At 37.7% G+C, this 27,441-nt stretch overlaps 1 protein-coding gene across 1 annotated transcript; it reads right to left on the reverse strand.

Annotated features, from left to right (window-relative positions):
* LOC103973430 (putative MO25-like protein At5g47540) lies at positions 1 to 27,113 on the reverse strand. The gene is made up of 11 exons (XM_009387989.3): positions 26,764 to 27,113; positions 24,195 to 24,356; positions 23,907 to 24,025; positions 22,874 to 22,948; positions 13,241 to 13,334; positions 10,650 to 10,709; positions 4,607 to 4,675; positions 4,299 to 4,397; positions 664 to 708; positions 471 to 573; positions 1 to 215 (listed from the first exon to the last, which is right to left on the reverse strand). Exons 1-11 carry the CDS (start codon positions 26,881 to 26,883, stop codon positions 139 to 141), a joined length of 1,023 nt encoding a protein of 340 aa, XP_009386264.2. The 5' UTR covers positions 26,884 to 27,113; the 3' UTR covers positions 1 to 138.
* Positions 27,114 to 27,441: the final 328 nt, after the last annotated feature.

The following is a 27,441-nucleotide window of genomic DNA, read 5'->3' on the forward strand; positions in this document are numbered from 1 at the left end:
TTCAAAATGCATGTACTTTAAGGCTAGTGTATATTTTCGGTAAATACACAGTCGGTCCATGCATAACATCCAAGACCCCGGAAACAGTGAAATCCCAGATAGGAATTCTAAATTTACAACAACATATAAAAAAGTCCACTATGATGTGTTCTCTTTTTTAAGTGCTTGTATCTCTTTCACAACTTGAGCTTTGTCTGCTTCAAATTGCTCATCCTCTGTTGAAATTGATATGCACAAGTGAGATATTAAATTAGTGCCAAAACCACTAAATCAATTTGAGCTTGCCTTTAAAAAAAAAGCCATTTGATATGAACCAGAAATTATTTGGACATTTGTCATATATAAAAGTAGTTCCACATAATTTGACAAAGAATTCATAGTAATAAATGTCAGGAGGCATTTTTGTTGGTGTATATCAGAGCTAGAAAAAGCAAAACATAGAGCAAATGCAAATTCAATGGAGATTTTACCTTTGTCTATCTTGAAGTCCTTTAAAAACCGGAGCAGCTTGTCCTTGTTTGTGACTAATATGCTTGTGATCTCAGGTGGCTTATTTTGATTAGCAGCAAATAACTGACATTTGCAATGAACATGCAGTCAATATTTGAAAAACTAAAAATAGATTGGAAGTCTAAATATGCAGAAAAGAAACCTGATTTGTACCTTAAATACATGGAATGCCTCTATTTGGATATTCTTACTTGATTCCTGGACCAGAACAAATAAGCTGATAATGCATAATAATGATCTAATGTACATAAGCATTTAAGACAAAATAAAACCAGTGTATGATGTATAATTATACATTTCATACCAACGAAGACAGCATTATTTACATGTTTTGGTGTTTTAGTGTCACAAACTCCAATAAATTATGAATGAAGAGTCTTTCCCTTTGAACAAAATTAATAAAAATCTTTATGACATACCTTCGAACTTGATAAATCTACACAACTGATAACGAACACTTGTAGTGACATCAGCCAAGTAATCGAGTCTTACCAAATGTGACAAGTTACTTATGGAATTAGAAATCAATGTACAATCATCAATTTCTACAAACTGTAGTATTTAAGGCTTCTACCAATAGGAGCACAAAGCTAAAAGAAACTCAAGACTGCAGAATGTTAGATAAGTATTTAGGGCATATGAAACAGGCACCAACATAGTTGCGCTATTATAGAAGTTCACAATGGTACTACACATCATGGACATGACAATTTAATATCTCACTTTGTACTTTGAACATTCAGAAGCCTATTATAAATGTATATATGAATTATAAGAGGCTTAACAATTACTTATACAAATAGCATATATTCACAAAGGAAAATCAAATGCATACAGGACTAAATTAAAAAGTCTGAATTACATGTGCTTGCCACTAGTCTACATGGCTTAAAGTCTTATACAGAAGATACAAGATATAAGTTACTTCTACATACATACAGCTAATTAGAATATACAAAAGTAAATTTTTAGTATGTCACTGTAGACAGGATACTTGTTGGGAATATCCATCAAGTGTCAGTACCCACTATGAAGAAAACAAGCATTTTGAAGTGTTTCTGTTTCAAAGCTCAAGGTAGAGATTTCCTTTTCCCTCTTTTCCCTTGTCCTCCTAACAAGGACCAACACCCTGCTGTAGAGGCCTGAAGCAAGCAACAATTAGGAATGCTGCTATCACAAATGCTGGTATTGTTAATGGTGAGGAACTTTATTCTCCTCCAGGGAAGGTAGATAAATAAGACCCAGAAACTAAATGAATCAAACCAGCCCCAAAGTCATTGTTTACATTAAACAAGAAGTTCATGTGGATGTTGGAGCAACTCCAGTATGGTGTCCAAAAAATGAATATTGTAGGTTGCCAACATGGTTGAAAGAGGTGACGAGGAATGAAAGGGGAGAATAAAGTGGAATGTCATATCATTATCTTGCTAAGAAAAAGAAAAGGACAAAGGTTTTTCATTACCTTCTATCTTTTCCACAAAGAATGCCATCTAAAGTAGAATAAATCTCAAAATCATGTATACGACACTGATTACAATATCAACTTTTGTTAGCCAAGGCTTCTAAGATACAGCTGCAGGTAGAGTATTAGCTGGTGTTGGAAATTTATGTGCTACCGGCATGGTACAACAAACTGCCAATGCCATCAGCGAGTTCCAGCAGCAAGTAAAAAGATATCACAAAACTAATGAAAAAGTGAAGAAAATTAAACAAAACTCAGAACTCTCCTATGCCTTCTTTCCGGCCTTTCCCTGCAAAGCCAATGAGGCATATCAACAAAATGCAAACATTGCTCACATTCCAGATGACTCCTAGAAAGCCATCAGTAAATTCTAGCTCATGTTCAGACAACCAATCCAATTCAGCATCAAAACAGGCCAATTGCATTCAGACTATGTTATATCGGGCTATGACTCCCAACAAAAGACCCAAATTGTTTCTTATATCCTTACCAGAATGGTAAGCACAGGCCATCCCTTTAATCCATGTAACATTTTCATAGGATATAATTATGCTATTAAACTTCAATTCAGCCTCTAAGAACGAACAAGATATATAAAAAAAAGAAGATATTACTACAATTCACCATGATTTAATTGCAAATTAAAAAGATAAAAATCTCAAGCATAGTCTCTAGGGATTAGAATCTCATATATCTATGGTAGTACTAAGTAGGGTTTTAAATACCGGTCCATACCACTGAGCTATGCTCAATACGATGCGTACTGATATGTATTGTCGGTATGCTAGGACATACCGACGGGAAACCCTAAAACCTTAAAAATATCTCCACCTACCACGCCAAGGCATACCGACCGATATGCCTTGGTAACAGTCGAAATCTGGGATGGTACCGGTCGGTATGCCTCGGTACCCATCAAAACACTAGTACCGCCCGGTAGAGAACAATCCGCGTACCAATATCCTCTCGGACCGGTACGTACCACCCATACCGAATGGTACACATCAAAATTGAGAACCCTGGTACTAAGTGGCTTAGTAAGAGAAGATTCCATTCTCAAGGAAATTGTCACTCCATGAAATCTCATCACTTAGAACTTCTACAAGACAATCATTATTGGCTTGAGGACTTATCCAACCTTTGTCTGTATCAAAAATGTGAACGGAAATCACTAAAAGGTACAAATATAGCAGGAAAGTTGTTGTCTCTAGATGACTAAGGCAGGGCCATTGCGTGAGGTGGTTTGAAGTTCATATGCTACATAACATGTATAGAACGTTTGGTCGCATCAATAATTTGATGGAAGACTAAAGTTATTTTTTAATGTTTGATTAAAAGAGGTAAAAATCTGGAAATTTCTTTTTGAGATTTCCATGGGAGTTTTTCATCTTCCAGAACATTCTCTGTGGAAAGCCAAAAGCTGCTCCAATTCTCCATATGACTTTCTATCATCCAAACAGAGTATGTTTTACTTTTTGGAACATTCCAAAACAAGAAAAGGAAAAGGAAAGGTGATTTTCAATTCTTTTATGTTCATTCCAATCAACTTGTAAAAAAAATTATCAACTTGTATATAGTTTCGAATCCATTTCCATTTTTTTCCTTGCAACTGGATCGACCCTCAGCTAATTCTTGATACCAGATATATCAAACAAAAATAAAAGATCATGATTGACTAACATCAACCTGATTCACTAGACATACTCTCTGGTTGTCAGCTAAATAAAAACAACCAGAAGGAACGTATAAGCCAATATGTTGCAAAGTTTTTAATCTAAGGGAAATATTGATGAATTCACAAAGGCAAAAGAAAACTTTTAGGACCACAAAGGTTGGAAAGAAGCTAAAAACAAAGAATGGAAGAAGCTAAAAACAGTCAGATTGGAAAGGTTGTATTATGTCGACAAAAATCACACCAATAGTGATGTATGAAGACCATTTATCTCCTGCTCAATGTTTACTTTTTTGAAACAGTTTCCTCGAGTTAACAAGGAACAGGAATGGAGAAAACAAGATTTTACAAAAAAGTAAATTAATAAATAGAAGCAAATGGCATCTCTAACTGGGATGATACTCTGTTTAAAATTAAATTTGAGGCATCTCCACTTTCCAGAAGTCATAAAACCATAACCTTCATGGGACAGTAAAATGGTTCTTGGTTATACAGTCACATATTCAAATCATCCATGATAAATTTAGAATAAAAAACAAAAAAATTGCAGAAAAATAACTTCAGTTAAAATTAATTTAAATATTTGAAACCAACAAATGGTAAAATTATAAAGACATTAACTTTTTGAAAAACAGAGGACAAAATTTAACATACCCTGAGAAGATTCATTAGAATCATAAGATTATCCTTTGAGCTAACATAGCGTATCATAACTGCAGAATTTGACCTGTCTAGCAACATATCTCCCAGAAGCTGTGAAAAAGAGAACTTATGTAACAAATATGAAGCTGGAGGATGTTCCAAATTATAGATAAGGAAAAAAAAACCACTACTTCCACAGATGAATCAGATAGCTGTTTCCAGGGCTCTCAAGCTATTAAAGGATTATAACCCTAAAAATCATGAAGTGATCCAGCAGGTTTATTTCTCCAAAATAATCTGTTACATCAAAGTTGCATTACCTTGATAGCTTGCCTTCTTGTGATGTAATTGGGGGATGACAGCAGCCTTGAGTTGAATTCAGTGAAAAACTGTAACCAAAGGTAGTTGCAAGAGTAAGATAAACTCATAAAAGCATATAAAACAAATGTTCAATATTTTTTAAAAGTTGTTTTTTCCTCAAATCCTAGGAGTACTTTTCTCGAATTAATTAACAAAATATAGATGTACCACCACCAATCAAAGATTTAAATCTCAGTCCAAAATCAGTTTTGGAAACCTAGTAGACAGATACAATATCAGTATTCCAAGTGGTATTCCAACCTATATCACATAATATTAGTTAATAAGTAATAAACAATAAAATTGAATGGCATTATAACATTATTGAGCTATATGTTTCAATATACACAATTGATCACACTGGTAAATATCAGTCCGTACTGTTCGGTAAGGTCAAGATTTGAAACCTTGGTATCAATGTTGAAATTATGGCCCAACTAGAAGTCAAGGATAGGTTAACAATTGAGCTGCTAATGTAGAGACTAGCAATTAAAAATAAAGCCAAAACTAGCTAGTATGGATGAACAGTTAATGTGCAGGCTACATATTAAGACCAGTGATTTAAAAAGGTGCTCAGGTGCTCGCCTAGGCGCTCGGGCAAGTTGAGACGAGGGCCGAGCGCCTCGTTTAATGGCCAAGCGGTGCGCTTCAAAGAGGCGCCACCTAGGCACTCGCCCGAGCCCAAGCGCCGGGCGCTTTGGGCGAGCGCCCGATTTAAACCAAGCGACCGACCGCAGTAGCGACAACGGAGAGAGGCAGCGAGTGCTCGATTAGTTGGTTCGATTGAACCAACTAATGCACACATATTAGCGTCCCCCTCCTCACAACTTCCCCTAACTCTACACCCGATTCCGCTGCCTCTCTCTGCTGTTGCTGCTGCCTCTCTTTGTTACCGCTGCTGCTGTCGTTGCCTCTCTCCACTATCGCTGCCTCTCTCCGCTACCGCTGTTGCTGCCACTATCGCTATCGCTGCTCTCCGCTACCGTTGCTGCTGCTCTCCGCTACCACTGTTGCTACCTCTCTCCACTATCGTCCGCTACCTCTACTCTCCGCTACCATTGCTGCGACTCTCAAATAGTAGCCTCCTGTTCGCGACTCAATTCTCACCTCGGTATCCTTCTCACACTCTACTCTTCTCTACTATTGTTAACAGTAGAGAATATTTTAAAATATCAAAGTATATTTTTTATATTTTAATATTTTAGAGCGCCTCGTTTTGCTCGGGCAAGCGCCTAGCGCCTCGCGCATTTTGGTACCTTGGCGCCTAACGCTTTTTAAATCACTGATTAAGACTAAGGCCCAATACAGTCAGGTTTGTGGTTAGACAAATGACAACATCAGTAAAACAGCATAGGAATTCAGGATCGCAATCCGACAGAAACATTATAATGAGGTTTATGTTACACAACATGTAGACTCTCTTGGGTTAAGAATTATTAAGTGCCTCCACTTCAACTCCTTACTTTTGGATTGAGTGACAAGATAAACAATTGGAACGAGAAATATGACATATTGGCAATTTGTTACTCTCTTTAACCCCTCTCTTTTCGAGAACCTGTAATACTATTTATAATGAACAACCACGATCTACTATTAGCTATAATTCCTATTGTCCTCTGTACATTAGAATAGTCTAAATGGGATAAGAACTTTAAATCTCAATTATATTTGAAAAAAAAATCTCTTTCTACATCAGTGTATTGGTTAAGTCACTTTCCTCGATAAACAATTTTGGGTTTCAAGTATGAATCATTTTTTTAGGACTGAATCAGTTCTTTCAGGAATAAGAGATAACTAAGGTCTAAAATGGATGAACAGGAAGTATTAAATGTAAAAATAGGTGGCTTCAATATTCAATGGTAAGAAGATATTGATAAAAAAAAACTGTTCATTAGAATAAAACCAGGTAACCAAAATGAGGAAAGTGTTGAATTTTTATGTGATCATCAAAAGTTCCATACATCAAAAGGAAAATTGTATAAGATCAAACATGTTTTATGGATATGCACCACAACAACAACAACAACAACAACGAAGCCATAGATCCAACTATGTTTTATGGATATGACTGTTGTATAATTAAGAAAAATGTACATAAGGTGTATATGGTCGAGATAAGAAACTTTAGGTGGTTTTGCAGGGTTGCTCCAAAAAAAGAAAAGAAGAGTCGTTAGCAAACAAGTAAGTGTAATCTGGTAGAGGATAAAATGAGAGACCATTTAAGATGGCAGGGATATGTACAAAATAGACTTATAGATATTGTGATTATACAAGGTAAGTCCATTTAATAATGCAAGAGGAGGCAAAGAAAGGCATACTAAAACCTTTGTAGAACCAATAAAAAAATTTGAATTCTCTTGATTTAACAAGTGATATTACTCTAAATAAACTCAATGGCAGGAAACGATTTGTGATGCCAGTCCCATCTTTTATGACTCAAATGTTTGTCATTGTAGGAATGGAACATCTTTTTTGCAATTGGTTATAATTGTTTCAGTATGGTTTAGGGTTTAATCACAACAAACCAAAAATCACCTCAACAAGTGCATGAGAACTTGGAAGACTAACATGAAGAAATAGAATCAAATGCTGGTAATTGAAGAAACAAGAAAGAAAGTTAAAGGGAAGAACTACCTAAGTCAGACAAGAGGTTTAGAATCTACCATCATACAAAATCCATGATTTAGCCATGAAACTAGCAGCAACAATTATTTATCTGAAAATTTCATATTAAAATATGAGGTCTTAAAATGATTTCAAGAAAGCATTTTCATATAATTACAAAAGGTCCAAAATTTCAACATGTTTGCCCTGCCAGATAGCTAATGATAGCCCAGGCAAAACTGAAAGCAGATATGCCCACAACCATACCCAATTAATTACCCCCCATTCCCCTTTTATCAATCATGTCACACACCAAACATGCTTGTGAAAGCAAATAATGACATACTAGCATGGAACGAACACACGGCTCTGAGCCTGTAGAGGATCTGCTGACACATAATTTGTCAAACACATAGATTATGCCAGTGAACAAAAGACCGATCTCATACAGTAAACATATATTATGCCCCATGCCAACAAAATTCAAACCCTCACTATCACCAAGGGCAGCACCAAAAGCAAGACAACTTCATAAGATCTACTTATTTTGGTGCAATTCATGCTAACATCACATAATTATGGAATAAATATCCAATTATCAAATAAATGTCAAAAAGAACATCTGATCAAATCTCATGAAAAAGATAAACTAAATTTAGAACACATTCTGGTGAATTTTAAGAACCATAACCAAAATTATATATGAATTCAGATTAATGGATACTAATGCATATCAAGAATTTACAGGAACTACAAACAAAATATTTACTCTGTATTTACTGCAACAAACAAACGAAAATTATCCAAACTACTCAGTGTCCTATAAAACCATAAAAGAGTATGAACTTCAATAACATGAAAACAAAAGAAATTGGTGCTTTGAACAGAATAATCCTTTACAATGAGACCTAAAGATCTTAATTCAGTCAAATACCATGCAGATGCAATTAGGTTGTAAAAATATAAGTACCCCTTAAGTTACATAGTAAGGTTCTAGTCAAAGAGAAAAGACACACATCAAAACAATAGCATACAGCTTCCTTTAATTTCCCTTATGCAATTTAAAGGTTTCCATACTGGCATCGAGTAGAAACACCTTGCAGTTTACTAGGCATGCGAAGCACAGAAATTACTTGGCCTGCCTTAAACAATTTTCAAAGTTAGATGTTCTTGCATTTGTTCCTAACTATTAATATGTCTACATGTAATTTTTTGATTTCTCCACATTTTATCTAGAGCATCAAGGTTCGCCTTACCAACCCGTACCGATGTACCAACCAACCAATAGTACGATATGTACCACTCCGAACCGACATATCATGTGTCAGTACAACAAAACATACGGATGGTATGAAAAAATGATTGAAAATAACTCTAAAATTTCTGAAAAATAGATAAAAAAATTAGATTAGGATTTTAAAGTTGAATATATATATAAATTTAGTATAATTTTAGCAAAAAATAATCTAAATTAGGAAAGAATAACGGCTCATATCTTTTTCGAGATTTGAAGAGTAGCTTTATGGTACGTTCTGAATAGTTCTTTCGTTGATATTAAATTATCTATAAAGAAATGATTCAAATTGTTAGATTATTGTTAAACAACTTAAACTTTAAGATTCAAATGAATCAAGTAATCGATCTATGGATATACTTGGGTCTACCATCAAAAAGAAATTATGGAACTCCAAGGGTGGTGGATCGATGTCCTCGATCCTATGTATCTGTATATCAACTTAGGTGTCAATCCTCTCTAATTAGCCTCCCAAGCTTGATCCAATCCATAAATTATACTTTTGTGGAGTTCAAGAGAGTGCAAGTGAGAGAAATATGCAAGTTATTGAGATAGTTGATGAGTTAAAGACAGTGAAAGGGGAGAGAATGACAAAGTAGAAAGGGTTTAAAAACCCTTAGATCTGGTTTAAATGGTCAAATGGACTATTTGAATTCAACAAATCCCAGCCATTGATCGATATTGATCAAAATCCAATGGTTACTAACCAAAACAAGTAGGTAACAATCAGATTTCGATTGTTTCGATCAGTACAAACCATGTATCAGGAGATATAGGGTCCCCTGTCACAGACCATGCGATACAAGGTCGTCTGCATGCTGGTCCCTTGTCAGACCAATACATACCGCTCGGTATAAGTCAGCACGACAAACCATGCATAGCATTAATAATATAATTTATTGACAATTGTAACAAAAACTTTATATTCTTTTATTTTATTGGACTTTTTATTGTCTTCCTACATTTCATGCTAAAGTTAAAAGCAATGATCGAAATATCGTATCTTACCGAAGTTTCGAGATGCTCGGTACGGTACGATACTGTATATCGGGCGGTATATTTCAGTATACCGCTCGGTATATATATAGTAAAAAAAATCTTTAATATATATATACATATAAGTAAAATAAAAAATCTGTGACGTCGCCTCTCTTCTCCCCAATCGGGGCGACGTCGCCCTTTATATATATATATATGTATATATATATATATGTATATATGTATATATATATATGTATATATGTATATATATATATGTATATATGTATATATATATATATGTATATATGTATATATATATATGTATATATGTATATATATACAGTATATATGTATATATATACAGTATATATGTATATATATACAGTATATATGTATATATATATGTATATATGTGTATATATATACCGCACGATAGTGGGCGATCCGTGTACCGGTCTACTGGCGGACTGGTACGTACCGCCTAGTAGCGAGCGGTCCATGTGCCGGTCTACTGGCGGACTGGTACGTACCATCCGGTATGGACGGTATTATTCGAAATTGAAAACCTTGGCTAAAAGCACCACATGGTACGCCATGTGAAAGGATTGTATACAACTATACATCCATGATACACTATACCTTTCTACTTCACTGAGAAAAATGTTCTAAAAGCTGGTCCTAGTAGCAAGCACTCTATAAAGATGGATAATGAAAATGGACAACAAATAATTATCTTATTTATTTAAAAAGCTAAATCGAAGTCTGACAAACTAAAATAACTATGAATTATGATGAATAAGAAGATATCAAAGTCAACAATAGGTAAATAAACAGAACTGTATATCTATTCTAGGGTATATATTATTGTAATATGAAAATTCAACTTATAAATTGACTTCTGCAACAGATTATTCATCAACAAAATTTAATCACCAAGATTATGCCTAAAAGTTCAAGCTGGTTAATAAGTGCCAAGTAAATTTATCAAGGGATCAAATAAGCCCAGCTTTTAGCTATCATGAGTTTCAATTCCTGGATCATATCAAACATCATAGACTCTCTAGTTCATCACTACAAAAGAATAAAGCTGCAGCAATAAACTCATGCAGAAAGTGATCACTTACCCAATCATAATTCTTAGCAAGAAATTCAGCTACAGTTGATTTATGCCGCGTCAAAAGCTCCTGAATTACAATTACAAATTACCTTCACTGCTTATAATAATTAAATATACAAATGTATAAGAAATTTTCAAAAAATCAAATAAAGACATTGAACATATGCCAGCAAAGTCAAAAGGCTAGGATCAGCATGCAAAGACTATCATAAACAAATTTGCTACAAAATGCAGAGAGAGAGTGTGTGAGAGATTTTAGCAGATAAAGCCACACAAACCCAGTAATGATTTCCATAGGTTTTAAACTGAAGCAAATTTAAGGTATAGAAGTGATGGCCCACACAAAATGCATTATGAAGGCGTTAGAAAGATTGGCTAAGACAAGGAGGGGTTTGATTGTTCTGTTGCTAAGACTAGAACCCATTCCTCAAAAGTATTGCACTTAAGATGATGACCGCTAACTAGAAGCCACATCAGTGATGTAGGTCATTAACTTTGATACCAAATCTGATGTAGAACAAGATACTCCATACCAAATCTGATGCACGACATGCATACAGAACAAAGAAAATATTTTTTTAATCCAGGATTTGAGAATGCGATTAGAAAGAGAAGGATGAAAAAATAGCTTCAAAGTTATTCTGATTTTTAATCATCAAACCTAAGGCTCTATTTCTCATGCCAGACATGCCTCATGCAAGGACAATGGAATCATACCATGGAGGGGATTTATACACCAAAATCACTCTGGCTCATTCATACAAATGTAGTCAGTCTCACATAACTTATATATATATTAGAAGGTCATGCCCAGTGCACAAGACTTCCACCAATGCGAGGTCCTCAAATGTATGCAACCACAGAGAGGTTATATTTGCAACTCAAACCCTTGTCTATCAAGTTACAAAAAAGACACCTTACCAATGTACCAACTACCAAGGTCTGCCAATATATATGTGTGTATATATACATACAAACATATATACATACATATATATATATATACATGCATATATATATATATACATACACATACATATATATATATACATACATATATATATATACATATACATACATATATATACATATACATACATATATATATATACATACATATATATATATATATATATATATATATATATATATATGTATATGTATATATATTGTGAGAAAAAGAATATATTCTTTCAAACATATGTTTTATACAAATTTTTGAAGAAAATTACATTCACTAAATCAAGACTTATCAATCATTCTATGTTATATTTAATGGTAAATGTACTCCAAGTTTATTTTGGTGGACAATCTACCTTTTTACAGAATAATTTATTGATATTAACTGCTTTCTTTTCATATTCTTTGAGATTATTTATAAGGTCAAGAAACTTAAACAAGCCTCAAAATCTTCAACCAAGACCAAGAATTGTTTCCCAACTTTTTGTTCAGCATCCTTTTTTTTCCTGAGAAATCTAAGTAAATAATATAAAGACATCAAAGATGTTTCCATAAAGGTAGAGCCTTGGTACAACGAAGGTTGCTTCTTTATGAATTAGACAATCTAGGTTCTCCCTACATGTAAGGGTAAGATTTAGTATTGGTGGGAGCCCCAAGCATTGGGTTCATCATATCAAATATGTTGCAAAGAATCAATTTATAATATTTACATAATTTTCCTAAAAGGGGGTACTCAACGCACAAAGCTCCCTTACCTTTAAATATTTAAAGAGATTATTTCTGTGACTTGAACCCAATGTACTGTGGAGGTTTTATTTACATAATTTTCCGAATATACTAAATTTATTCCATAGACGAAATAGCTTTTTCATCACAAAAGACAACAAAATTAACAAAACATGGCTGCACTCCCACCCAAGAGCAACAGTGCCCATGCCTTTAAAACTCTCTGCTTGAGTATGTGCATGGTTTCTTGGTTCACTTGCCCCAAGCAACGGTGCAGTTCCACCCTAAGAGCAACTACCTACTTTGACAACAATGCTTTTGCAATGCATAAGAAATTTCGCAGCTGCAGCTTTCACATGAAGAACGGATATTGCGCTAGGCATATAGGTTTTATACTTGCTGTGAATCCCTTGCTTATATTTATGTTGTCCATCAAAAATCCACACCAGCTTTAGAGTCGACACCAAGTGGAAAGCATGTAAAATGGCATTATAAGTCTCACAGAAGATTCTTGATTATAGGATTTGACCTATGCTCTATACCATTGACAGCAAAAAGGCCTGGATGGTGACAGTGATGGCAGTCGTGGTGATGTAGTGACAAGAAGGATGATGATTTATCAAGTATGACATGTATGCTTAAATGTGCATAGTTATATAGATGCAACCTAATAGAAAGGGCTTTATTGAGTCAGTAGTCTCCAGATCATATCAACTGTGTAAATCTTTCCCCTATCTTGCATCTTCGGTTACATTTATCATATTTAGTAATTTTTGTTGTATCAAACTTCTCCCCTATTATTTTTAGAAGAGAATAGTGCTTAAATCAGATTACTACACTTCCATACTGTGAATAATGCAACAAACAATTAATATTATAACGTAAAACTCACAAATGGAAATAGTAATTCACCTTAAATGTTGCAGAGGCATCCGATGCAATGTCAAAATTTGGAAGTTGAATATAATCAAAGAACTTCTTCATGTGTTCTGACTCTAGAACATACCTGTATATGGAAACTTTGATAATGAAAAAAGTATATCCCAATAACTGGCACTTAATTTGATACTATCTAACAGATCAAAAATAAAAGTAAACCATATGAACTAGAAATAGCATTACAAATATAATACATAAATTCCTCTATCTTTTTCATGATTAAAAGTTAAAACTACTTGGTACTTTACGACATGCAATATTAGCCCCAGAAAAGGTAACATATAAAAGAAGCAGCCTGGATCATTTATGTACAATGCCCACACATGAAATTTATAAGAGATCAGAATCTCTGTTTTCTAGATCACTTGATCTGCTAAAAAATTCCTGCTCTTTAGGAACTTGCAAAGTAGTTCATAAGCACCCTAGATTTTTATGTACTACGCCTAAACATGAAGCCTGTAGTTGTTAGATCAGGATCACTATTTGCTAGACCAGGTGTTCTGATCATAAGCTTCTACTCTATAAGAACATGAGCAGTAGTTCACAGGAAAACAGAAAATAGGGTCCATGAAACTGATACAAATATTTTGAAGGAAAAATCAGTGCTCCTATTGGAAAAATTAAAAGAAAGGCAAAGGTACTCAGAGCATAAGTGCAAAATAAACATGTATATGATTGCAAAAATAGGTCTATTGTTTTTCATGGACTTTACGACGGATGGATTTGCCACATATTCCATCATGCCTTTCCACCTAAGGTCTTCAAAATTGGGCAAAGTAACTTCGCATTCTCCTTACACTTTAGCTCTACAAATTACAAAAGACATATCCAAGACCTCTCCTTCCAGGAGGTACATCCACCTGCTGATCCCTTTTAGTAATTGTTCCATCTTAAATTTAAGCTTTTGATCATACAAGAGAGCAAGAAATCCTTGTACCAAGGTACAATCTTATGAGTATGGTTTTTCATACATCAAATAACTAAGACATCATGCACATCTAACAAATATATTAATGAATTATATTCTATATTACAGGGGAAACTAGATAAATCCAGACATTGGGAAGCAAAAGGCAACCCATCATACATAATAATTTGAAATGATTTGAAGAATACAAACATGGAACACAATCATTGTCAAAATATATCAAATAAAAGAAATTTACTCTCTACTTCTCTCCCTTTGACTGAGGGATCTCAACAAAAACGAGATGGGATCTATTCTTGTCTGACACGCCAGATGAAAATTATGTCAGATGCCTCAATTGAAGAGTCCAAACTCATTCAACCTTTTTAAGTTAAAAAAAAAGAAATGCTTAAGAAAATATATTATAATTTCTAACAACATCTTTTTCAAATAAAGAACATGATATACTCACTTGACTGGTCTAATTAAAAAACCAGACATGCCTATATCCAAGGCTGATAAAGAACATGTGCTACGTTGGCTTCACATATAAACACTTAACTCAATAGATAAAATGATTCTGTTTAGGAATGTTTCATGAGAGACAATGATCCTTGGGAAAGAAAAGATAGGTTTTTTGGAATAATGGCAATTTATTGAAAGAGGTGCAAAAAAGGTATTATAAAACAGACAATAGTTCAAAACGGTCAATGTTGAAGTTCGATCAAATTTAGAGTTGAATGGAAAGGTAAAGTATTCAAATGCATATGCGAAGATACTGGTTAATATACAAGGAATTCCACAACACAAGATTTCAAAACCTTCAAGAATAACATAACACAAGTCAAAACATTGGTTTCAAACAAGGATTTTAATTTCAAAAAATACCGCCCATACCAAGCGGTACATACCGGTCTGTCAGGAGACCAATACATAGACCACTCGCTACCGGACGGTACCGTCATCGATTGAGGTTGCTTCCACCCCGTTACCACCCTAAATCGGTCAGTGACGGTCGATTTCAACCATCTGTCACGGCCTTAGCTGGAATTGCCTAAGGCGTGAGGCACCCTTGCGGCCAAAACGCGAACTTAGCTTGTGTTGCCTAAGTCGCGAGGCACCCTTGCGGCAAACATGCGAACTTAGCTTGCGTTGCCTAAGTCGCGCTTCGCCCTTGAGATATTGCTCCGCAAAGATCAACCCACTTGCAACCTCTCGCAGGTCCCGAAGGACCTGTAAAAGAGAAAGTTGATTAGTTCGAAAGAACAAGCGACGAACAAGTCCCGACGTCTCGCGAAAAGATGGGAAGCTTTACAAGCAATTCAGCGAGCACCTTGCGTGCACAAGAGAAAAGAGGGAGAGGGGGAAAACAAGGACTTTAGGGGGTTGAACGAACAGCTGCAAGTCCACAAACAGCTGCTCACCGGGTGCCAGGCGCGACAACAAGTTCCCGTCAAGGTAACGTGCGAACTTACGAAAGGTTGTTCAATGCCCGACACTATACCGAAGCCCCATCCAGCCCTGTGCCACCCGGGGGTTTCAAAGGGGCTGAGATGGCTGACGTTTTGGTGAGCGAAGGCGGGCTGCAGAAAACAGCCTGCAACACATGAAAACGAAGCTGTTTTGGGGATGTTTTGCTCGGTTCAGTGAGCGGTCGCTTTGTAGCGCTGCAACTTGTTCGAACTTACATTTCTACAAGCAAAATGACTCAAAACCAAGGCAAAACAAGCTGCCAAGTAGCTGTACATGTAGATGAGAGCGACGAACGGTTTGTTGAATGGAGTTGTTGTGGGTGCGCGACGACCGTTCGTGACATTCTCCCCCACTTCAACTGTCGACGCCCTCGTCGACGCTTGTTTGTAGTTGTTGATGATTGCTTCTTTATGTCGTAGGGCGTCTTCAGACTCCCAACTGGCTTCGGTTCGGGGAAGCTTTCGCCACTTCACCAAGTACTCTGTCTGCTCAGCTCTATTGGGTAGCTTTATCTTGTGGTCCGCCAGAATGGTTTCAACTCGCTTCTCGTAGGAGGCTGTGATGGGAGATAGCCGAGTTGGAACACTTCGGGAAGCATCTTGCGGATCCGAGTGGTAGGCTTTTAGGTTGCTGGCGTGAAGAACGTTGTGAATTTTAAACCATGCCTGCAGCTGCAACTTGTAAGAGACGTTGCCTACCCTGCTGATAATTGGGAAGGGTCCTTCATACTTGCGCACCAATCCTTTGTGAACTTTGTTCCTAAAGAATTGGAGTGATGCTGGTTGGAGCTTTACCAACACCAAATCGCCAACTTTGAACTCTTGCAGTCGCCTTCCCAAGTCTGCCCACTTCTTCATCCTTTTTGCCGCCTCTCCAAGTAAGCCCGCGCAATATCTGCATTTCGGTGCCGCTCCTTTACGAAGTGGTAGGCTAACGGACTACTCCCAGTATACCCAATTGCCATGGTGTACGGAGTCGATGGTTGTTGTCCTGTAATGATCTCGAAGGGGCTCTTGTTGGATACAGAGCTCCGCTGCAAGTTGTAGGAGAATTGGGCAATGTCCAACAGCTTCACCCAATCTCGTTGGTTGGCACTCACGTAGTGCCGAAGATATTGCTCCAGGAGCGAGTTTATCCTTTCAGTCTGGCCATCCGTCTGGGGGTGGAGGCTTGTGGAGAAGTATAACTTTGACCCCAACAATTTGAATAGCTCGGACCAGAATCATCCCAGGAACCGAGCGTCTCGATCACTAATGATATTATGCGGGACTCCCCAATACTTCACCACATCCTTCATCATCAGCTTGGCTGCCTCTTTTGTTGAACAGTGTAGGGGAGCAGCAATGAAAGTTGCATATTTTGAAAATCGATCGACCACCACGAGTATCGATCCGAGTCTCCCTACAAGTGGCAAGCTTGATATGAAGTCCAAGGAAATGCTCTCCCACGGCCTTTCTGGTACGGGCAACGGCTCCAAAAGTCCCACCGGCTTCCACTGCTCCACCTTGTCTTGTTGGCAAGTAAGGCATGTTCGAACATATTCCTCCACATTAGTCCCCATCTTCGGCCAGTAGAAGGCCCTTTCCACGAGAGCCAACGTTCTGTGAATGCCTGGGTGTCCAGCCCAAAGGGAATCGTGACACTCTCTTAAGAGTTCACGCCTCAAATTATCCACTCGGGGAACATAAACCCTATTCCTTTTTGTGTAAACGAGTCCTTCCTGGACCTAAAATCGTCGTGTCTTGCCTTCTTTGATGAGATGCATCAAGATAACTGCCTGGGGGTCACTATACAGTCCATCCCTGATCCTGGAAAGGAAGTTGGAGTGCAATTGACTTGCTTGGCCTCCGCTCTCCAATTGTGCGACATTCACGCGCTCCACTTTTCGACTCAATGCATCGGCCACGACATTTGCCTTCCCAGGCTTATACTCCATTGTCATATCAAATTCAGCCAAGAAGTCCTACCATCGTGCTTGTTTTGGGGAAAGTTTCTTCTGTGTTTAGAAATAGCTCAGAGCAATGTTGTCTGTCCTTAGCACAAATCGTGATCCGAGAAGGTAGTGTCACCAAACTCGTAGACAGTGGATCACCGCTGTCATCTCCTTCTCATGCACTGGATACTGCCGCTCGGTCTCGTTGAGCTTACGGCTCTCGTAGGCCACCAGATGACCTTCCTGCATGAGTACTCCCCCAATGGCGAAGGCCACCAGATGACCTTCCTGCCTGTTTTTGTGAGCACTCCCTCACCATGTGCGGGCCCTCCGCACAAGAAGCATCCACCAGGTTTCGAGGCCTTGCCTTTCGGGCTTGGCCCTTTGTGGGAACTCTTCTTCTTTTGTTCGCCCCCGAGCTCCTTCCCTCGAGAATATTTTGGAGGGCGATTGCCTGAAGATTGTTTCCTTCTTCCCGGGTCTTCAGAGGAAACAAAGTCGGTGAGCCTTTCTGCAGCAGCAATTGCCCCGACCACATCGGTGACATTCCTTCGATTTAGTTCTTGTTGAGCCAATGGCTTCAAACCATCGAGGAAGCTGAACAGCTTGTCCTTCTCGGACATGTCTTGTATGTCCAGCATTAGCGCAGAAAATTGTTTCACGTAGTCTCGGATGGAAGTACTCTGGCGGAGTTGTCTCAACTTCTTTCTTGCGACGAACTTTGTGTTCGCCGGTAAGAACTGAGTTCTCAACTCCCACTTCAAGTCCTTCCAAGTGTCAACTCGACACCAACCTTGTTGGATCTCCTCCCAACAGGTTCGCCACCAAAGTTTCGCATCTCCGTTCAAATACATCGTTGCTATCGAAACTTTGGTATCTTCATAATCGGGCCTCGTAGCTCGAAAGTATTGTTCCATGTCGAATAGAAAATTCTCGAGCTCTTTGGCATCTCTGGCCCCTCCATAACCATGAGGCTCGGGTGCCCTCAAGTTTTGTGGTGGTGCAACGCGAGTGTTGCTTCCTCCCGCATTTAGTGCTCTTGTGAGCATAGACACCTTTGAAGTGAGTTCCGCCACAACATCCTGTAAGTGTTGCACGGAGTCTTTGGTGTCGTCAGACAGACGGTCGACTAGGGCCTCGACCTTGTCGATCCTGGACTCTGCTTCCTCTTGCGAGCTCTCTACCCCAACAAGCCTTTGTTGGCCATGGTAGAGTTCCTCCATGCTCGCTTCAAGAACATTCAAGCGGGTTTCCGCCGTTGTGAGTCTCTCCTTGTGACTCTTTTTCCCCGTTGGCGCTCTAGATTGCGCCTCCTCCGCTCGCGGAGAGTAGCAAACTTCTCGCTCGTCATGTTCGCTACCACGCTCCTCTTGAGCGGCTCCAACAGCATGAGAGCGAGTATGCACATGCAGCCCACCTGCGGCTGCTTGGGGCAAGGGTCCGGCTTGCCTCGTCTTGCTTGATTCGCCACGATACTTTACCATGGCGAAGTTGCGAAGTTCCTTCGCTGCTCGCTCAAAGTGCTTGCCCGCTCTGATACCACAATGTCACGGCCTTAGCTAGAATTGCCTAAGGCGTGAGGCACCCTTGCGGCCAAGACGCGAACTTAGCTTGCGTTGCCTAAGTCGCGATGCACCCTTGCGGCAAAGACGCGAACTTAGCTTGCGTTGCCTAAGTCGCGCTTCGCCCTTGAGATATTGCTCCGCAAAGATCAGCCCACTTGCAACCTCTCGCAGGTCACGAAAGACCTGTAAAAGAGAAAGTTGATTAGTTCAAAAGAACGAGCGACGGACAAGTCCCGACGTCTCGCGAAAAGAGGGGAAGCTTTACAAGCAATTCAGCGAGCACCTTGCGTGCATAAGAGAAAAGAGGGAGCGGGGGAAAACAAGGACTTTAGAGGGTTGAACGAACAGCTGCAAGTCCACAAACAGCTGCTCACCGGGTGCCGGGCGCGACAACAAGTTCCCGTCAAGGTAACGTGCGAACTTACGAAAGGTTGTTCAACGCCCGACACTATATTGAAGCCCCATCCAGCCCTGTGTCACCCAGAGGGTTCAAAGGGGCTGAGATGGCTGACATTTTGGTGAGAGGAGGCGGGCTGCAGAAAACAGCCAGCGGCACACGAAAATGGAGCTGTTTTGGGCTGTTTTGGGGTTGTTTTGCTCGGTTCGATGAGCAGTCGTTTTGTAGCGCTGCAACTTGTTCGAACTTATATTTTTACAAGCAAAATGACTTAAAACCAAGGCAAAACAGGCTGCCAAGTAGCTGTACATGTAGATGAGAGTGACGAACGATTCGTTGAACGGAGTTGTTGCGGGTGCGCGACGACCGTTCGTGACACAAGTCAAAACATTGGTTTCAAACAAGGATTTTAATTTTGAATAATACCGCCCGTACCAAGCGGTACGTACCGGTCTGTCAGGAGACCAATACGTAGACTGCTCGTTACCGGACGGTACCGTCGTTGATTGGGGCTGCTTCCACTCCGTTACCATCCTAAATCGGTCAGTGACGGTCGATTTCAACCATCGCTGCCTGCTACCGGGTGGTATTAGCCGAGGGAGAAGAAAGAAGAGGGAGAAGAAGAGGGAGAAGAGAAGGGAGAACCTAAAGATCTGGCGTTGCTCTCCCTCGACGATCCCGATCCATCATTGGACGCCACAGATAAGATGTCGCCTCCTCCTCATTTGAGGCAACGAGGCCTCGGTGTCGTTGGCGACTTCTCCTCATCCGCGCAGGGAGAAGAAGCCTTGGCGACATCATGGGGAGAAGAAACGTCGCCTCTCCCCACGTGGGCAGAAGAAACGAGGCGACGTCACCTTTTTTTAAACTTTTATATATATATATATATATATATATATATACCAAGCGATACACCTTGGTTTATTGCTCGGTACTCTATATCGTACCATACCATACCGAGCTACACTTGAAACTCCAGTACGGCAAAATTACGATCCTTGGTTTCAACTAAAAACTAATGTTGTTAAAGCAGCACCAAGGTGCTTCAGCCTTCAGCCACACCAAAGCCTAGGCACCTAGTTCTTTCAGACGAGGCAATCCCCCAAGTGCTTAGGTGAACCTAAGACCTATATTTTAAGGACTACATCCTACTACTAGGAAATGAGAGCGCTTACAATTTTAAATAATGCAACATAAACAAGTAGTTATTTTTACTTTTGAGTTACCACACAAAAATTAATGTTCTACAACCTTGTGCAATAAATAATTTCAACAATGAAATTTGTTAAAACCTCATCATTATGCTTTTTTTAGCCCATGTGTCCTGATTGTTCTAATCAGTATTTAATTAATGCCTCTTAATTTTTTTATTTTAATTTACATTAGTATATTAAAGAGGTATCTTCCAACACAACATACATAAAAAGGACATAAGAGTGGGACATCCTGAAATTAGAATTATTATGGCTGATACCAAATATTGGGTGATAGAATCTCCATCTTATATGATTTACACAGAAAAGGCGAAGGAGTACATAGAGCATATCATCTGTTGTATAATAACTTCATAATTACTAGAATGCTTTTTCTCTTCATGGGTAAAAGTTGTATTCTTACCAAAATCAGAATAAAGAATCCAGTAAAAAATGGAATAACGATGAGATGCCAAGTGGTGAAACAATGCCATGCCCCACCACATTATAAACCTCAACTTAACTAACTACCTAAAAAAACACTTAGTTCTCTAACAACAAGCAAAACACAGGTTACAAGGACAAAAAAAATTTTAACCATCAAACTCAGAGGCAAGAATGCACTGTCAGAAATTAACAGTAAGCAGCAAAGAAAAGCCAAAAAATAATACTAATATAAAACAGCCATTTTCTGATAGAACTAACAGGCATTTCTGGGAATTTGTTTCTTGTGCCAAACAATATCATCCCTCCTCACAGTGGAGAAGGATTCCTAATAGAACTAACAGGCATTTATTTAGAACTTGGGGGAACACCGGGATAACCAAACAGTAGTTTCATTGATTTCAGTAATTCTTACTTCACGTATCTGATCAGTGGTATCATTGAGCAGATGGAAAACTCATCTGCCATTGATAATGAGTTCTGAAACTTTGATCTGATTACCAGCTTCAGTATACACCCTGTTTCTAAACAGTAAACATCCTCCAGATAGCTATTGTCCAGAAATATAAGGCTTCGCCATCACCCAACTTGTAGCCAGTAGATCTCCTTGCAATCTCCCTAATCTTCAGCAAATTTTGCCAGTACCAACTGTAGTTAAAAAGGATATTTCATATGCAAAATGCTGTGATATTGAAGTTTCATCAAACAAGTTCATTTTGCCCATAAAGAATCAGTTTTGGAATAATAACCATAACTTTTTCATAGTTGTGACTGTGTGCCTAGTTGTTCTATCTAGTGCCAAGGGGTTTCCACACATTACCATGTAGGCATTTGATGACTTTATGATTCTTAAACCTCAACCAATAGTGAAACACAAGAATTCACACAAGCAACTCGAATCAACAGTGAAGAGAGAAGTATGCTCTTTCATATGATGTCTAGGGAAAATTATTCGAAAGGTGCTGGAAGATAAAATGATAGGCCAGGATAAAAGTTGGGATTAATATAACTTGATCAACCAAGTTATAAAGTTAAAGAGTGGGACTCATTTCAATTGCTTGGTGACAATCACTTAAATCAAAATTGAGGTCACAATTGTAGTCCTCATGGCTGAGCTATATGGAAGAATGTCAGAAATTTTATACATCAATGGATCAAAATATTTAACATCTAATCTACACTAGCCAACTCCTTTAATGAAATTTGGGCCTTGAGATGAAATATCAATATACAAACACCAATAAAATGGAAACGAGTCCATTGACTAGCAAAGTTTCAGGGTTGACTGGTGAGAAAAGGCATTCACTACATGAAGAAAGTTTAAAACCATACAAGAAAATATGTAGCAAGATCTTGATAAGAAATTCATCAAAGTATTCTACTATTCTGTAAGGGACACTGATTCCTTATGTTAAACACCCAATTTATATGCATAACATTTATTCATCACTTGCAATATTTTTTCTGTAAGTAATATATAAACTTAAGAAGAGAATATGCCTAGTGGCAAAACAGGAAACTGGAGAATTAGAACATAACTGATAAAGAAATTGATAAATTTTCCCTTGTTTTTCTAGTGGTAGAATCTAAAGGAAAAAAGCCAGACTGATATCAGAACATACAATAAATGGTAGCCACAAAAATTTTGAGAAAAGAAAGAAACCAAATGTCCTAAATAAAACTAAATTAAATACCTAGCTATACATTGATGTCGAATACATTCTCTTAGCATGGCCCCATAATGCAGAGCAATGTCCATATCTTCATAGCTGCAGAATTTGAGATAATATTTTGCAACCTCATTATAGACAAAAATGAACATAGCCAAACTATCAACAAAGTTTGTATTCTATTTTGTAATAATTCTCATAAGACAAATGATGGAAAATTAATTTACAACTATTAGCTAAGAAATATGAAGCCTTTGCAAATTTAAATGTGCATATCAGCCAAAAGAACTACATTTATGACCTTTTCCTTGGACATCATCATTTCCACTTCCCCTCTTCTGAACTGACTTTCTCCTCTAGATTCATGTGATTAGTACATAACAAACTTGCAATGTTTTTTTTATCAACTATTGTTGTATTCATAGTTAACATCAAGATTTGTGGATGAACATATACGGATTTTATCTATTAATCAAAATCAGTTACCCACCCATTTAATGTCTGGTACATACAATTGTAGTCAAAGAAAAATCATTTCTCATCATAAATTAGTTGAAGAAAAAAGAACAGAACATTATATATCTCCCCAGCCAGTGCCATTACTGTTGTTTTTACTGTTCAGTTACAATATGATATAACAAGTGGATTTGATAGCCAAACATCATGCCATAATGACTACTAAAAGATCCAAAACAGAATGACCAATATATTGAAATATGGATGCTATAAAGATGATGTTGACGAGGCTAAAAAGCAGTAGGTATGCATATCTAGGGTGAGCTCACACCAATATGAAAATGTTCTGCAATAAGAAAAAAAACTAATAACACTACAAATTTATTTATGGTATGCAATCAAGCAAATCCTAAAGGAGCTAGATGATATTAAAACATAATCTAAATAAATAAATGGTACAAATCTCTGCTTATAGAAAAAGAAACATGAGCAACATCATGAACACAATATATATATATATATATATATATATATATATATATATATATATATATATTTATATGATCTTCTGATCACAAAGCTGTAGAACTTAATGTCTCACCCAGAAATTAAAAGGTCCAGAAGATCTTTGTTAGCTTCCAAGTAATCAGAAGCAATTAACCGCGAATGAACTTGTTGCCTTTGCAAATTTGCGACAACTTGAGTAGCATCTTTTCGGGCCTGCAAAAACACAACAAATTTCAGCAACAAGTTGGCAAACTGAGTGTTCAGTGAGATGATTAATATGTAGTACAGTATAAAAAAAATTAAAAATTATTACACTTGAACCATGAAAAAAAACAATCTCAGTTCCAACAACAAAATCAAACATCGTAACTAACAAAATTACCTCTAGATTCAGTTTTGGGAGACAAACAATTAATAGACGCAAGGTATTCTCTCTGAAGAACTCTTGAGTCAACTGTGCACAAGCTTCAGCCACTGGCTCTGAGTCACTGTTGCCATAAAGAATAGATTTTAACTCCCGGATATTTTTACATAATTCTGCCATCTGCATAGAGGAGTTGAACATAACAGTCAATAATAAGAGTTCATCTAAGTCTTATCTTTAAGATAAGTAGAGCTTAGATGATTAATAAATAAAAAATATTATTATAAAATTTTAGTCAACAGAATTTTGTCTTTAAGTATATGAGTCTCTGTTCACAACTTCAGTAAGATATAGATGGATGTTTTAAAAAGGGGCTCTTTTACATTGATTTTTGAAGTCATGTAATCACTTAAAAGTTATGAAAGCTGTAAAATATGACAAATATTTTAGGCAGCCTTTGCAAAGTCATGCTCTTTAGCCCCAACACCAAACTGAAGAGAAAAGGCTAAGCTGTAACATGTATCAGGATATGATGTTGGCTTAAGTGTAGCCGTAAGGATTTGGGGAGCATTTCTTTTATGCAGCATACATAAATCTGGATGGTGCTTATCAGCCAAACTGCCAAACCCGTATGAAGAGAAATGGCTTGGGTGTGAATGATGATATATCAGGGTAGCCGGTTGTGTTGGGGGTTTGGAGGGGAAAACCATTGCCCAAGGTTAATACCTTGGTGACATTCCTATTTTTGTACCCTTTCTTTTATATGACTGTTTTTCTTTACTTATATCTGACACCTTTATTTTGTTGTTCTCTTTAAAATCTCTTTCTCTTCCTCATCTCATTCTTTTTCTCTCTCGTCCTCTCTATCCAGCTAGACTCTGGTATTTTATGCCCTGGTTCCCTCTGTCAATTAATGCCTAACACTACATATTGTTTTGTCATTTTTCTTGTGAAATATGTGCCTTGGCATTATACTTTAAAACAAAGAATAATTGACCTACACTAAGTAGGTAATACCTTCCCTTGTAAACTTGGAGTCAAAATCCTTCACTGCACCTATAACTCAAATGAGATAGCAAAACTCTCGAGAGCTTGAAAGCATGATGCAGAACTGCTTTTTAGATGTATATATGTTATAAACCAAAGATATAGCCCAACTCACATTCTTTTTCTCCTCATATAATATTACCTAAATCCAAAACTTCATGTCCTTAAACAAACTCGAAATACTTTTAAACTCAAAAGGCTTCATAAAGAGTCCAACTCACAACAATAAGGAACAACCACCCATAAGGCTTACCGAAACTTCTTAAGAAACAAGGACTAAACGAATTAGAGGGGATTCAAATTCTGATTAAAAATGTAACAAAGTCCACAAAAGTTATCTAGCATTTTTTTCATAAAATTTGGCCAATTGATTTATTCTGCATGAAACAGCATACATAACCCTCCCCACCTTTAGAACAGTACTAACTCCTTTTCTAAGTGAAGAGGAAGCATTAAAAGGGTAAATGCCCTTCCATGGAGAAGAGCTTGCCCCTTAAGCAAAAATCTAGATACTAGGTAAGTAGTAAACCTTGTTTTAAAACATAAAAATTGGAACTTCAGACTATAATTGGTTCTGGCCACCCTCCATCAAAATGAAGTTCAACTGATTAGCTCACTTCTACTTGACCGACTACAAAAGCCCTCTTCAGTTTCAGTTTTTTAAATTGGAAAAGTCCAAAGAGTGCATGTTGTCTTGTGGTCAGACCATGTTTCTAGTCTAAATATCAGATCATGCAATTGTAGTTATCAAGAACCTAAAATTACAACTATTTTCATGCATCAAAAGAACAATGTTGGAAGATGGATAGGCCAAGCTCACTCCAAAAAGGACTAATGAGACCAAACGAACAAAGTTCTCCTAAGACACGTTTAACTTTTTTCCTCTGGGTCTCGACTCTAGCTGCCAACTTTTTTAAGATCTATGTCAACATTGTTTTTATGTGATCATTGCAGTCGCTTGTTTCAGGTTTTGCATTACTTTTTAAGCAAGAAAAGAAAATTTAGTTTATTGAGCCACAAAAGATACTCTAAAGAACAATCCACGGGGCAAGCTCTTCTCCGAAGAACCACCATAGTTCTTAAATCCACTCAATCAACTTGTTGCTAATAAAATCTAGTCTAATTAATAAAACGTTCGACTGTGAAACCACAACGTGGCAGCAATAAACAATTGATTATTTTCTACGTTCACGCAGCGGTATCCACAAATATTCCAGCTTTCCTAAGTAGACAACACAAGAATAATTAAGTCTCAAAAGAAAAGCAGGAATCAGCTTTACGAAAAGCAACGAAAAGTCATCACTTCATTTTACCCCCATGCACATTATGCAGTAAAAACTTTATCACAGTGCAACCCCAATGAACAGAAATAAATCAGACGTGAGCACAAGCAAAATCGTTTTTTTTTAATCAATAATAGTCAATTATTAGGCAACAGACCATCAAACAAAAGGCCAAATAAATTAAAAACGAAAACGAAAAGATGCCACAGAAAGCACAAGGAAGGATAAGAGCACGGTATCGCGATGGGATCGTTCACCTTCTCCTCCCGCTTGGTGTCTCGGGAGTTCGAGTTGAGGTCGACGTAGATGAGGAGCTCCCGCGTGTGACGCACGATCTCGGCGGGAGTCCGCGGCTTCGACTTGAAGAGCCCCTTCATTGCGTTCCCCGGTGTAGATCGCCAGGCAGTCCCGCGACAAGGCGACGCTGGGATTACGGATGGGGGTGACCCTCGAGATAGAGAGACCAAGATCGAAAACCCTCGGGCTCCGATTGCTCGAGGCGGATCGAAATCGAAGGAAGTGTCGCGAGCAGCCGATCCCAGGCACCACCTATTCTGCGTCGGAGGTCTCGTCGTTTTCCTAAAAAGAAAAAAGGAAAAAGAAAAAAAAACGAGCGGTGGATATTTAAAGATATTTAAAGATAAAAAGAAAATGAATCGAAATAAAATTAGAGTGGGCTAAGAATAAACAAAGAACCCACTTTGGCCTTTTCCTACAGCACCTCGTTTCCTACCCCAGCTCACCTCCATTGTTCCAATTCGCCGAAAGCACAGGGCCCACCACAGGGCACTTCCAAAGTTATTTCTTTCCTTTATAATTTTATATAGTAAAGTATAATATTTTATCTATAATAATATATAAATTCTATCTTCCATCCTTTCCCTTGGTTTGTGCCGTCGTTGTCTTAACCATGCATTAGGAAATGGCAGCATTAA

Source organism: Musa acuminata, chromosome BXJ1-1, assembly GCF_036884655.1.
Source record: "Musa acuminata AAA Group cultivar baxijiao chromosome BXJ1-1, Cavendish_Baxijiao_AAA, whole genome shotgun sequence".
Taxonomy (NCBI): domain Eukaryota; kingdom Viridiplantae; phylum Streptophyta; class Magnoliopsida; order Zingiberales; family Musaceae; genus Musa; species Musa acuminata.

What these genes read in the sequence shown, in the direction of transcription:
- LOC103973430 (XM_009387989.3), bottom strand. Translation starts at nt 26,883, where the DNA reads ATGAAGGGGCTCTTCAAGTCGAAGCCGCGGACTCCCGCCGAGATCGTG. An exon ending in CGACATCAATGTATAGCTAG is followed by an intron (nt 13,335 to 22,873) that starts GTATTTAATTTA and finishes TTCCATATACAG; the next exon opens with GTATGTTCTAGAGTCAGAAC. An exon ending in ATGCCTCTGCAACATTTAAG is followed by an intron (nt 10,710 to 13,240) that starts GTGAATTACTAT and finishes ATTGTAATTCAG; the next exon opens with GAGCTTTTGACGCGGCATAA.